Here is a 14,486-nt window from a genome sequence, read left to right on the forward strand (position 1 = left end):
AGAATCGAATAGGGTAGCAAATACAGTACTTGTATCTCAATGAAGAGTATAAGAAATAAGGTGAATGATCCTGTTGCACTATTAAAGATTGTCAAGTATAATGTTCTTGCCATCACTGATCGGGACTGAAGGATGCTTGTTGTTGAAAGCTGAATGTCCAAGGTTACACGTTGTATCTTGCAACGCAAAAGATTTCTTGGCAAGTGGTTTTGACATGTGGTGTACTGGAGACTCCAAACACTTAGCCATGTATACACACTGTGGAGCTCTGGTGTGTTGCTCATTTCAATGCTTCAAAATGAAAAATTCTTTGAATCTTTTAGTATTGTGCCCACTCATTGTTGACAGTTGTATAATTTGATATAGCTCTCCGGTACTGATCCTAGCACAGACCAACTATATTCAGAGCGGAACATATGGATTTAATGTGTCAGAGTAACAATTCAAATTCCACTTACAACATTAAGTCACGCCCTCAAGGCAGCCTACTCTGACTTGAGACGGTTGTTTTCTACAAAGTTCACAATAAGACAGATATATTTCAGTCTGGCATTAACTTCAGAAACAATCCCAATGCTCCATGTCAACAACACACTGCCAGCACTCCAGACTTACACATGTTTTTGTTCAGACACACCCAGACTGCCTATTCTGAGTGGAAGGTTTCATTCACTGACTCAGAACTATAACAAAACAAGGCAACGGGGTGACCCATTGGGGCACCCTTTGATAGGAGGGTAGTGCAGTCTGATGTGACCAGAATGAACATTACATTTTCCTGAATGCTACTGGTATTGCTTTGCTTTGGAAACCGAAGTGGAAAACCTCAGCTTATTAAAGAAGAACGACGCGTAGCAAAGCAAATACAGCTGCTCCTCATTTAACGAAGGACACTTTTGATGGCATCATTTCTGGTTTATCTGCCACCCTTGTGCCTCTCGTTGTCAGTCTGGAGATGTGCAGCCCTTTCATTCACCATCTCTTCATCTCTTCTGCTGTTTGTTGTTTGTCTCTGATCCTGGAGACATGCGTGCCTCTCCTCCTCTGTCTCTTTTTCTCTCATCTTTTTTTCTCCTGACTCTTTGATCCTGGAGTCATGTGGCCCTGGCCTCATCTGATTCTTGTTCTCTCCCTCTCCTTGCTGCTTCCTGACGACGTTTGGCGTCATCTCTTGACCATAATGTCCCCCTTCCCTTTCCACACAGCATAATTAGGCTGACCATTTTTTTTTACCCTAATGCTGGATAGAAGATACGAAGCAGTAACATCATAGGATGCTGATTATTCTTGAAACGCAAACACGAGGAAATCTGAAGATGCTGGAAATTCAAGCAACACACAAAAATTGCTGGTGAACACAGCAGGCCAGGCAGCATCTATAGGAAGAGGTACAGTCGACGTTTCGGGCCGAGACCCTTCATCAGGACTAACTGAAGGAAGAGTGAGTAAGGGATTTGAAAGTTGGAGGGAGAGGGGGAGATCCAAAATAATAAGAGAAGACAGGAGGGGGAGGGATAGAGCCAAGAGCTGGACAGGTGATTGGCAAAAGGGATATGAGAGGATCATGGGATGGGAGGCCTAGGGAGAAAGAAAGGGGGAGGGAGAAAGCCTAGAGGATGGGCAAGGAGTTATAGTGAGAAGGACAGAGGGAGAAAAAGGAGGGAAAGAAAAAAATTAATAATAATAGTAAATAAATAACGGATGGGGTACAAAGGGGGAGGTGGGGCATTAACAGAAGTTAGAGAAGTCAATGTTCACGCCATCAGGTTGGAGGCTACCCAGACGGAATATAAGGTGTTGTTCCTCCAACCTGAGTGTGGTTTCATCTTTACAGTAGAGGTGGCCGTGGATAGACATGTCAGAATGGGAATGGGATGCGGAATTAAAATGTGTGGCCACTCGGAGATCCTGCTTTCTCTGGTGGACAGAGCGTAGGAGTTCAGTGAAACTGTCTCCCAGCCTGCGTCAGGTCTCACCAATGTATAGAAGGCCACATCAGGAGCACCAGACGCAGTATATCACCCCAGCTGACTCACAGGTGAAGTGTCGCCTCACCTGGAAGGACTGTCTGGGGCCCTGAATGGTGGTAAGGGAGGAAGTGTAAGGGCATGTGTAGCACTTGTTCCGCTTACAAGGATAAGTGCCAGGAGGGAGATCGGTGGGGAGGGATGGAGGGGGAACGAATGGACAAGGGAGTCGCGTAGGGAGCGATCCCTGCGGAATGCAAAGAGAGGGGGGGAGGGAAAGATGTGCTTAGTGGTGGGATCCCGTTGGAGGTGGCAGAAGTTACAGAGAATTATATGTTGGACCTGGAGGCTGGTGGGTGGTAGGTGAGGACAAGGGGAACCCTATTCCTAGTGGGGTGGCGGGAGGATGGAGAGAGAGCAGATGCGTGTGAAATGGGGGAGATGCATTTGAGAGCAGAGTTGATGGTGGAGGAAGGGAAGCCCCTTCCCTTAAAAAAGGAGGACATCTCCTTTGTCCTGGAATGAAAAGCCTCATCCTGAGAGCAGATGCGGCGGAGATGGAGGAATTGCGAGAAGGGGATGGCATTCTTGCAAGAGACAGGGTGAGAAGAGGAATAGTCCAGGTAGCTGTGACAGTCTGTAGGCTTATAGTAGACATCAGTAGATATACTGTCTCCAGAGATAGAGACAGAAAGATCTAGAAAGCGGAGGGAGGTGTCGGAAATGGACCAGGTAAACTTGAGGGCAGGGTGAAAGTTGGAGGCAAAGTTAATGAAGTCAACGAGCTCAGCATGCATGCAGGAAGCAGCGCCAATGCAGTCGTCAATGTAGCAAAGGAAAAGTGGGGTACAGATACCAGTACAGGTTTCCCCCGCCATCTGAAGGTAGAGCGTTCCTATGAAACGGTTCGTAAGCTGAAATGTCGTAAAGCGAAGAAGCAATTACCATTTATTTACATGGGAAAATTTTGTGAGCGTTCGCAGACCCAAAAATAACCTACCAAATCATGCCAAATAACACATAAAACCTAAAATAACAGTAACATATAGTAAAAGCAGGAATGATATGATAAATACACTGCCTATATAAAGTAGAAATACTTCTCTACAAAGATTGCCTGCGCAGATCTCTGTAGCGAAAATCTCACGCAAGCGCTCTCGACAGAATATCTCACGCAAGCGCTGTTGGCATAAACGCGCTCTCCAGTAACCTTTAAACTATGAAGCTGCCAAATCTACCAAATAAGACGTAAAAATACACAGCCGATATAAAGTAGAAATAATGTATGTACAGTGTAGTATCACTTACTGGAATTGGGAAGACAGCGCAGAGCACACCGATGGTGGTGTGTTAGACTGAGCCGTCGCAGGTTGGGGTGGTGCAGTGGCCCCACCCTCCGGGCCGCCGACTGATACATTGCCAGGAAACATGCAGCAGTAGCCAGGAGGCACACAGCACATCTTTAAGAAAAAAGCCGAAATAAACATGTTAATTAATTAGGCGCTGCCCAGCACATAAATGTCGGCGCAGATCAGAGGCCATTGCCAATTGCACAAGAATACAAGAAATAGGAGCAGGAGTAGGCCATATAATTTGCCTGTAACTGGTCTGCAAGTTCAATTATTCTGCCTCTCTCCTCTTGAGGAGTGGAGTGACATTTGCAACTTTCCAGTCAACCAGAGCCATGCCAGAATCTATGGCTGCTGATTGTTGGGACAAGGTTTGAGGAGTCAGGGTATTTATAAAGCTTTGAAATTTGCATCACTTGGCCTTTCCTAACGATGACTGTGAATAAGCCATAGCCCTAACAAACTAATTAAGGTCTGAAACCTTGGTAAAAGTTATCTGAGAGCTCAAATCTCTTGGGGTGCCCAAACTTTTGCATGGTGCTTCTTTTCTATTTTTCCCCCACTCTGAAATTGTACAAAACAAAAATAATACACTAATCTTGCTTAAAATGTTGAAAAGAATGTTTCATCTTTAACTTTATGACTTTTGGAGATCTGTTCATCTTCTACTCACTTTAACTATTCACAGTAACAGAATTTTGACTGGGGTGCCCAAACTTTTGCATGCCACTGTATGGATGGGTCAGACAGTTGACGTTTCAGGCTGAAACGTTTCATCAGTCCTGATGAAAGATCTCAGCCCAAAACATCAACTGTTCACTCCTCTTCATAGATGCTGCCTGACTCACTGAGTCCTTCCAGCATCGTGTGTGTGTTACTCTGGATTTCCAGTATCTGCAGAATTTCTTACGTCTTGGATCTATTAGCAGTTCAAGTTCATTCAACTGTACACATGTATACAGCCAAATCAAACGATGTTCCCCTGGACCAAGGCACACAACACATAACTCGCACACAAAACAGTAAATATTACCACAAATAAGTTAACCAATAAAGCGCATTTACAACAAAAGTTAAACAATAAACAGCATAACACTAGTACCGTTTCATACGTGATTAGACCTGGGTGGTGGCAGGGAGTTTAGTCATCTCACAGCCCAAGGGCAGAAGGTATTTCCCATCCTTATGGTTACCAGTACAGTATCCTTAACTTTTGGCTGCCAAGGTTGAGGTGTTTTCCCTTGTTTTGGTGCCAGAAGAGAACAAACAAACATTGCAGTTTCTGTGCTCATTTCATAAATGTCAGCCTCTGCAATACCTTTCAATGAAAGCAGCCAGTTCACTATCCATACCTTCGTAACTTCCCTTGTTTAAATTTAGAAATCCAGCTTCACCGTGAACTATTTCACTATTGATTTGTGAGGAATTTGATCATCTTCAAGGACCCTATACAAGGTTAATAGCCACTTGTCACTGTCTATTGCAGCTTCTTCATCTACTCACCCAAGGAATCTTGTAGACACTCTAGAAATTCACCCTCAGCACTTTTGTTGCTGGTTTATGGTGATAGGTCACCAGCCTATAGTCTCCTGCTGATGGCTACATTACCAAAAGACCGCGACCTATAGACAACTGCCACCAACCATCTTCACAGCATTCCCAGTCTACGCCTTTCCTTTGGGTCATCATGCAGATGACCCAAGCCTCAGCTGGTCCTGTACTCATCAGCAGGCCGGTTGAGTTATTTATTTCGTGATACGGCACGGAACAGGCCCTTCTAACCCACTGAGCCGCACTACCCAGCAACCCATGACAACCTGAGCCTACTCACAGAGGAATTTACAGTGACCAATGAACCTACTACCCAAAGATACATCTTTGGACTATGGGAGGAAACCAGAGCACCCAGTGGAAACTCATGCACTCACGGGGAGAACAAACCAACCTCTTTTACACTGCTTATTTAATTTTTTTATACATTGTAATTTATAGTCTTTAGTATTATGTATTGCAATGTATGCTTGCTGTAAAGCAACAAATTTCATGACATATGCCGATGATATTAAACCTAATTCTGATTCTCTTTACAGACAGTGCCAGAATTGAACTCCAAAGGCTAGAACACCCCAAGCTGCAGTAGTGCCGAGCTAACCACTGCTCCAATTGCCAGTCAGCTTTGGGTGGTATGGGCTGGGGATTCAGTGAATAGATGCTCGGGGGAAGAAATGAGAAATGATTAACATCTATGTCCGACGTCCTTCTTAGATGCTGTCTAATCTGTCTGTACATCTGCTGCTGTTTTACAGAAATAGCAAGTGGTATATTTAGAAAACCACATGACAATCAAATAAATATAAAGACAAATTAATACAGCAATCTACAGCTAAACTACCCTAGTGTTAATGCATGAAATCTTGTACAAAACTTCAATTCGACTCAGCCACAGCTGTGAAAGGAAGAGGGGGCACGGGGCTAGTAACCCCACCCTGTAAACACCCAAAGAAGCTGCAAAGACCAAGGACTCCGGTGAGCTGCTGTTGGTGGTCTATGCCCCAGGAGGGGCGAGGGGTTTAAGCAGTAAAACTTCAACTTAACATTGCGGTGAGGAGCTGTAAACATCTGGCTCATTTGGGATAAGTTGGGGAGCAAGGCATGTTTTGGCAAAGCACAACTCAGTGACTAAAGCATCACATTAGGCTGTGATCTTCAAGAATCTGCCAACAGTGGGACCACAAGATTTTAACATTATCACTGTCCCATCCCAAAGACACCAGTGACCCAGGCAACTAACCAATGGTGAGGATCGGGTCTGGACTCCAGCAGCCAAATCAGAGCCTCCCTCAGAATTGACAACCACACACGGCCTGGTTGGTGGTAGGAGCAAGAACAGGTGTTAAACCCCAGTAACCTGGGGCACTATGGTGACATAGTGGTTAGCGTGACACTATTAGAGTCAAGGTGTTCCAGTCTGGAGTTCAATTCTGGCTTCCTCTAACCAAGTTTTTATGTTCTTCCTCCACGTGGCCCCATTTCCTCCTACAATCCAAAGACGTGTGGATTAATTAATCATTGTGCATTACCCTGTGATTAGGCTTGGGTTAAATAGGTGGGCTGCTAGGCAGTATGGTCATTGGACTGGAAGGGCCTGGTGCATGCTGTGTCTCCAAGTAAATAAAAATAAATCTGAAATTGGCACCAAATTCTGATCGGTGGTTCAACAATTTGTAAATGGCCACATTAAAACATTACTTCAACCTCCCACCATTCCCTTCATCTTTTCACTAACAAGAGGAAATCTGCAGATGTTGGAAATCCGAGCAACACACAAGATGCTGGAGGAACTCAGCAGGCCAGGCAGCGTCCATGGAAAAGAGTATAGTCAATGTTTCGGGGATAAATCCTTTAGCAGTCCTGCTGAAGGGTCTCAGCGCAAAACTATACTCTTTCCACAAAAGCTGCCTGGGCTGCAGATCTCCAGCATTTTGCGTGTGTCCCTTCATCATTTGCCTGGTGTTGAGGGCTAGTTTACAAATGAAAAGAGCCTGTATACGTCTGTGGGCTTTACACCCAATTAAACTGAGTGCCAGGTAACATCTCAGGCAGATGGAGCTCATCAGTAATGGTTGGCAGCTCATCTAGGGGAAGGAAAACTCCTACTGCTATACCCACTCATGGGGAAGGTTGTGAGAATAAACCCAGAGGAAAAAAATCCAGAGCTGGAGCCCCTAAAGCAGAGCTACATCGTGTTCAACGTTGACGGGCAATTCTGGCGATGCATCAGCCTCTGCCGTTCGTTTGCATTCACCAGCCGTGTGGAGAGGGGGAGCCTGCTACACGGGCAACAGCTTGCTCTCCGTATCATACTGCCCCGGTTTGAGTATAGCCAGCTAGAACACAATATCCATGGTTGACCCCGACCAATAGAGAGTCAGTAACGTATCCGGGTCCTACAATGCCTGCCCGTGCGTAACACATGACAGCTCCAGCTCTCCCACCCTGAGGAGTCCAGACTGGAGCCACAGCAGCAAAACCTGAACTCATTTCCCCAATAATAACGGTTCAACTAAATACTGACACCACCTCGAGGAGTAAACAGTCAACACTGAGCCGAGACCGGAAAGGAGGCTGAAGCCAGGTCCTGATGAAGGATCTCACCCCAAAATGACAGCCGTTTACTCCCACTCCAATGCCCAGACCCACGATCCCCAAAGTTTGCCTCGCCCTTAAATTGGTGACCCTACTTTTAAACCATAATCCCCAATTCCAGAGAAAATTTCCCCTGGTAGGGCTGACCAAAGTTTTTACAAGAACATCCTCCTTTATTCACTCACAGGACACCAACATCACAAGTGAGGCCAGAGTTGCCGTCTGTCTCTCGCTGACTTTAAATGGAAAGACCCAGGTGAGAATTAACCAGATTACTGCATCTGAGATCACCAAGTCATTAGACATTTCATTAGAGGAAGAGGCCCTTCAGCCCACTGAGTTCATGGCAACCCCTCAGCAATCCTAACAGCAAGCCTAAGCACCACACAAAATGCTGGAGGAGTTCAGCGCCAGTTGTGAGTGTTTGTGTTCAAAAGCAGTGATGTTTGTCACTGAGAGTTGGTGAGAAATAGGCAAGACATTTCAGAACCATTTTGCTCACGGCAGTTTCAAAGTTCAAATTCTTAAATCAAAGCATGTGTATGATACACAACCTTGAGATTCACCTTCTTGCAGGTGCTCACAAAACAAAAACACTACAATTCACTAAAAACACAAGAGACCCCCACATATGCAATTTGCTAAAGAGGACTATCATGTAAAAAGTAACAAAAACACATGGAACAAACTGCAGAGTCTCATAAAGTGAGTGTACGGTCACAAAGTGCATTCAGGGCTGACGCGAGTGAAACCAGTGTAGGAGCCCGATGGCTGCAGGCCACAGCTGAGGAGTCAGTTCAGTGCTGAGGTGTGTGAAGCCCATCGCCAGCAGGGCATCAACTGCTCCTGAACTTGGTAATGTGGCACCCAAGACTCCAGCAGGAAGAGAGGGAGACTGATCAAATGCAGGCAGGCAGCACTGAACACCAGTTTGTTTACCGCTCACCACCACTATTTTAATCTTGATGCTTTCATCGGCGTTGAGTAATGGAGTCGACAAGTTCAGCTTGGAGGGCCAGAAATGGCTAGGAGTGAAAATGAAATGGAGTTTTTGTTCTTTCAGAGTTATCCCAAATGAGCAGCTCCCAGCTCTTTGTAAATACCTCTAATAACATACTGTTGCTGTGGACCTCACAAACTACCTGTTAAATAATTAAGTGCTGGAAAGTGTCTTTGCTTGAGTTAACATCAATAGCAAGTGTGGGGAATCCTGCCTAACTTCTGGTGTGTCAGCAGTGTCAATATGCACCTGGGACACCAGTCATCCAGAACACCCAAAAACCCAAACCACCACCAAGGACTTCTTCAAAGGGCGATGCCCCAAGAAGGCAACATTCGGAAGGGCCCCAACTATCCGTGACATACCCTCTTCTCATTACTACCACCAGGGAGGAGGTACAATCAACAGTTTAGGAACAGCTGCTCGCCTCCCCCCCCCTTCAGATTTCTGAACAGTCCATGAGCTTATGAACACTTGCTCGTGATTTCTGGAACCTTGTAAGTCAGGCAGCATCTATGGGGGGGAATAAACAGTTAATGTTTTGGGCCTGATTGATGCCGTCTGACCTGCTGAGTTCCTCCAGCATTTTGTGCGTGTTGCTCTGGATTTCCAACACCTGCAGAATCACATGTTTACGACTTGTTATTTTTATTATTTACCTGTTACTTATTTCATATTTTTATTGTAAATGATAGTTATTGTAACGGACTGTTACCAGAAAACAACTTTCACAACACACAGTACGTTGGTGATAATAAACCAGGTTCTGACTGAGCTCCAGATATCACAGACTCTCAAATTGGCCAGGAGGACACAGGATCAGAAGATCAGAGGAGGTGATGAATCAGCCAAGTGGGAGGGAGATTGAAAATCTGCTGAGTGATGCCACAACAACAACCTCTCACCTAACGTCAGCAAGACCAGGGAGCTGACTGTAGACTTGAGGAGGAGGAAACCGGAGCTCCGTGAGCCAGTCCGCATTGGAGGATCAGGGGTGCAGAGGGTCAGCAATTTTAAGTTCCTCGGTGTTATATCAGAGGACCTGTTCTGGGCCCAGTACTCAAGTGCAATTACAAAGAAACCACGGCAGTGACTCTACTTCCCTCAGGAGTTGGCAGAGATTCAGCATGACATCTAAAACTTTAACAGAAAATCCTACAAAAAAGAGTGAACACAGCCCAGTCCATCCCAGGTAACGCCCTCCCAACCATTGAGGATATCTACAAGGAACATTCTCGCAGGAAAGCAGCAGTGGTATACCTGGTCATAATATACTGATGCAGCTATAAAGGCAGCAAGACTGTGCCTATATTGCAGAGTTTGAGATTTGGTTTGTCTCCTAAAACACTTGAAAGGAAGTATGGTGGAGAGCATTCTGGCTGGCTGGATCACCATCTGGTATGGCAGGGGTGGGGTGAGGGTCTACTGCACAGGATCGAAACAAGCTGCAGAGAGTTGTAAAGTTAGTCAGCTCCTTCATGGGCACTAGCCTCCATAGTATCCAGGACATCAAGGAGCAGCAGCTCAAAAAAGCAACGTCAATTATTACAGACGCTCCACCATCCTCTTCTCATTGTTACTGTCAGGAAGGAGGTAAAAAATAAAATAACAATAAATTTAAAAAAAGGAAGGAGGTACAGAAGCCTGAAGGTACACATTCAGCAATTCAGGAACAGTTTCTTCCCCTCTGCCATCCGATTCCTAAATAGACGTTGAACCCGTGAACACTAGCTCACGACTTAATTTTTATTTTAGCATTACTTATTTAACTATTTAAGACATATATACTTACAGCAATTCGATTTTCAATCATGTATTGCATTGTACTGCTGCAGCAAAGTTAACAATTTTAACATGTGCCAGTGATATTAAACCTGATTATTTTGTTAGCCACAGGGACATTCTGCACTGGCTCCTTAACCCCTTTCCCCTTCCTGACTGTCACCCAGTTTCCTGTGTCCTGCACCTTGGGTGTACCTCTCTATATGTCCTATTTATCACCCCCTCAGCCTCCCGAATGATCCAGAGTTCATCCAGTTCCAGCTCCAAGTCCTTAATGTGGATTGTCAGAAGCTGCAGCTGGATGCCCTTCTCAGGAGTACAGTTGTCCGGGACACTGGAGGTCTCCCTGCCTTCCCACAGGGAAGAGTATTCAACTATCCTGTAAGAATTTCACTGAGAATTAACAGTAGATTTATATTGTAATGAACAATTTTGTCTTTGCACTGTACGACTGCAGGAAAACAATAAACTAGAGGTCATACAAGCTTGTAACTGTTAACCAGGGACTGTGCCATGGACAGTGCCAGGCCTGGCTGCATAAGGAGGAAGGGGTGGGCATGGAGCTAGTCACCCCAGCCAGTAAAAACCTAAAACGGTAACAGAAGCTCAACTCTGCAACAGGGAGGATCCTCAGTGGGCTACACCTTGAAAGACTGAAGGACTGTCCCAGGACAGAGGCCTCTGGTTGTCAGCGGCCTGTGCCTAGGAAGGGTGATAGGCTTCAGAACAATAAACCGGATTCTGATTCCTAAATTCAGGCTTCATCTTCCCCATCTCGGGCAGTCAAATACTGAGCGCCTCCCCCTCCGTCCCTGCAACAAGTCCAGCAAATGGTCAGTAACTCCCTGACATCCCGTCAGGAAGACAAGAAAATCAAAGCTGTATATAGCGCTTCTGCCGTCTCACTCTGGCCCCAGAAGGGCAGCAATCTTCTCAACTCCACTCTAAGCTATCATTCACACCTCACTGCCATCTGACAGTGAGATGGGGTCCCTGGGCACATCACGGCCCAGTCGCAGCAGTTACATACATCCACTGTGCAACTTTCACAACACACAGTAGCTTGGTGATACATCTTCATCCCGTCCTCAAATTCAAATTTAATTATCATTCAACTATACATGATCACAGCCAAGGGAAGCAGCCGGGGGCGTATGTGCAAAACATTACCAAATGCGCACAGTTCGCTGCATAGAGCACATATAGTTGCAACAGCAGAGAAAAATCACCGAAAGCCCCCGAGTTCCATTGCCTCAGTGCCCCCCACATGACCTCCCCTCTTCCAGCATCTGCCCCCTCCATGTAGGCTTGCAACCTGAGAACAGCCCCACCGCGCTCCCGGCCCCACCCAAACCAGTCTCCGTCGCCCAGGTCATCCCACAACCTCCGGAGCCTTGGGCAGGCTGCTCCAATGGGACTTCCCGTGGCCCCACATATCCTAGAGTCCGTCACCCACAGCCCCAGATCAGGCTCAGGATTCCCCCGTCGCCCGCATACCCCGAGTCTCCCCATGAGCTCCAGCCCCTAGGAGAGACTGTGCGTGGCTCTGCGACCCCACCCCAGTCCCGCCCACCACCGGCGGGCACTCACCGAGAGCTGTATGGGCGCAGTCGAGGTGGCGATGCGGCTGGCAGAGACCCCGCAGATCGGGCTGACTGCCGAGGGAGCGCTCCATCTGCTGCGGGGTGATGGCGGGGCTGGGTCCGGTTTCAGGCTCGGAGCCAGGCGGGGGAGCGAGGCGGCCGCTCAGCTCCAGCAGTAGGGTCTCGGTGGCAGCGGCCAGGTAGACGGCGGCGTGCGGATGGAGGCGCGGGGCCAGGCGACTGTCGAGCATCCAGCGGAAGAAGCGACCGACGGAGAGGACGAGGCCACAGCGCGCCGAGGTACCGAGGGCGAACCCGCGGGCGCTGCCCATGCTGTATAGGGAGAGAGCGGCTAGACCGGCCGAGAGGCAGCGACGGGCGAGCGGCCGGGGCAAAACGATGCGCAGGGCGCTGCGGACCTCGGGACCGCCGCACCGGGCGAAGCGACGGCTCAGACGCTGGGCCTCGCCGGCCAGCCGGAGAAGCGGTCGGCCCAGCAAGCGGGACAGGTAGAGCAGCGACTGGTGCGGCCAGTGGCCCGATGGGTGCTGGCGGCTCAGGGCAGCCCGTAACTGCTGCAGGTCCCAGGGCGGCTGCTCCAACTCAGGGAGCCGGCCGTACTCCAACCCCTCGCCGCCGCCGCGCAGCCCACCGGCAGCGTCCCCCTCCACCTCCCCCGGCAAGACCTCATGGGCGGCGGCGGCCGCAGGCTCCGAGCTCAACGACAAGCTGGACGAATGCAGCGAATCAGCCGTGCCGCCATAGCCAGAGTCCCGGCTCAGGTCCTCCAGCGCCCGGCCCATGGCTTTAACCCGGCCCGCCATCGCCTGTCTGCATGCTGGCCGACGAGAGCGCAGGCATACCGCCGCCCGGCAGCCAAGCGGCGCACTCCCGCGGCTGGTCGTCCCCGCCCACCCCCTGGCCAATCACAGACTCCCACACCTCTGATTGGATGTCGCATGGCCAATGGACTCGCGTGCCTGAATAGGGTGTAACTAAGGAGCCGTAGAACGGAGATCTCATTGGTTAAAACATTTAAAGGGACAGAGAAGGCTGAGCCTCTGGTGGCTGTGATTGGAAAGAAGTTGTTTAAAGGGCGGGGCCTTGCTATAAATTCACCCAGTTGGACAAGGATTGGTCAAAAGTTGCTTAATTGACCGCTTGGCTGCCTGGTAAACAGTGATTGGTTAAATGTTTTATTAAGGAGCCAGTGGACTGGGTTAGATTAAAAATTGTTTTTGGGCTCCCCTGAAATTCAAGTTTATTGTCATTCAACCGTACACATGTATACCGCCAAATGAAACAACGTGCATCCCAACTAAGGTGCACCGTACCGTTCATATAACTCACATAAAGCAATATTACCACAAATAAATTAACAAATAATTTAATATATTTTGGCGAGCATTTGATCCACGATGACAGATGAGAAAAGCTCGTTTACCCCAACAGCCGTTTTTATTGCATAAGTATAATAACAGACCGGGCAGCCTGGGAAAAGAATTGTACAGTCTCATACAGACAGGGAGGTGATGATCATACACCCCAGTTACAGTCAGCATGACCCAGGCGAATAATTGTATAACCTGTGCTAAAATGTAACAATAAATTAACTTGAACATCCCACCACAATCCCACAAGCGCATTTTAAAACAAGAACAGTAGTGCTGGCCGCCAGGAATGCTGGGGCGAGCTGCCAACCACACCCTCCCATCAGAATGCCACTCCATCCCTGCCTGAGGGGTCAGCCAATCCCCCTCTGAAGCCACCCCACTGTTTGGAGAGGCAAGAGGCAGGGCACCCTGAGTGTCACTTCCTTCCCTCAGCCTCGCTGGGTTAGTGGTGGCCAGGGCTGATACGATGCCAGCCGGTCCCGCTGCATCACGGCTGCCTTTCGCCGCACCCGATATACCACATCAGAGATGTGGATGGGCACCTCTCCCGGCCCTCTTTCAGTGGCTTCCCAGCTCAGGGGATACTCTTCTTCCTGGAGGGCAGTAGACCCATACTCGGTAAAATCTGAACCCAAATGCGGGCATCATTAGCCCATTTTTGGCGGGTGCTGGCTGCGCTCTGGTCCTGCCGAACCGCATGGTGAACAGTCCACGGGAGCCCCCTGAGGTGCTGCAGGTAATCCATCCCAGCCTCCCCAGGAATCTCTGGCTTGGGAGGGGGGCCAAATACCAGATCTACCAGCACAGCTCCTGCTCGAACATAAGCAAAATTGGCGTGCACTTGGTGCTCTCCTGAACTGCTGTCTGGTGTGCCCACAGTTCTGGGGTAGGTGGTGATCCCAATCGCTGGCTAATGAGGATGGCAAACTGCGTTGACAGGGTGTGGTTAAAGTGCTCCATCAGCCCATCACTTTGTGGGTGAATGGAGATAGTCCACGTTTTGGTGATTCCCAGCAGCTTGCATACTTCAACTAACACCTTCGCCTCGAAGTTGCGCCCCTGGTCACTGTTGAGTTCCTCGAGGGTGCCGAAGCGGCAGAACCCATCCATGAGTCTCCCAGCGGTGGTGGTGGCACTCTGGTCTGGGACCACATTCGCTCTGGCCACTTGGTGACATAATCACTGGGTTCCCGGCATCAGTGCAGGGGAAGGGGCCCAGGATGCCCACCCCATGTGCTCCACTGGGGCCTCCACCAGGTACTGCT

At 48.5% G+C, this 14,486-nt stretch overlaps 1 protein-coding gene across 4 annotated transcripts in view; it reads right to left on the bottom strand.

Annotated features, from left to right (window-relative positions):
- The window catches only part of btbd11b (BTB (POZ) domain containing 11b), a 134,944-nt gene extending 121,868 nt beyond the window's left edge, over positions 1 to 13,076 (bottom strand). For 2 of the 4 annotated variants that reach the window (XM_063057554.1, XM_063057553.1), the window contains exon 1: positions 11,835 to 13,075. In XM_063057554.1, coding sequence (XP_062913624.1) covers positions 11,835 to 12,651 — 817 coding nt within the window. In that variant the 5' untranslated portion in view covers positions 12,652 to 13,075. Of the gene's footprint in view, positions 1 to 11,834 lie in introns of all 4 variants that reach the window. The other 2 variants (XM_063057555.1, XM_063057552.1) reach the window with 2 other exon arrangements.
- Between the last annotated feature and the right edge of the window lie 1,410 nt (positions 13,077 to 14,486).

The sequence above is a fragment of the Mobula hypostoma genome, chromosome 9 (assembly GCF_963921235.1).
Source record: "Mobula hypostoma chromosome 9, sMobHyp1.1, whole genome shotgun sequence".
Lineage (NCBI taxonomy): Eukaryota > Metazoa > Chordata > Chondrichthyes > Myliobatiformes > Myliobatidae > Mobula > Mobula hypostoma.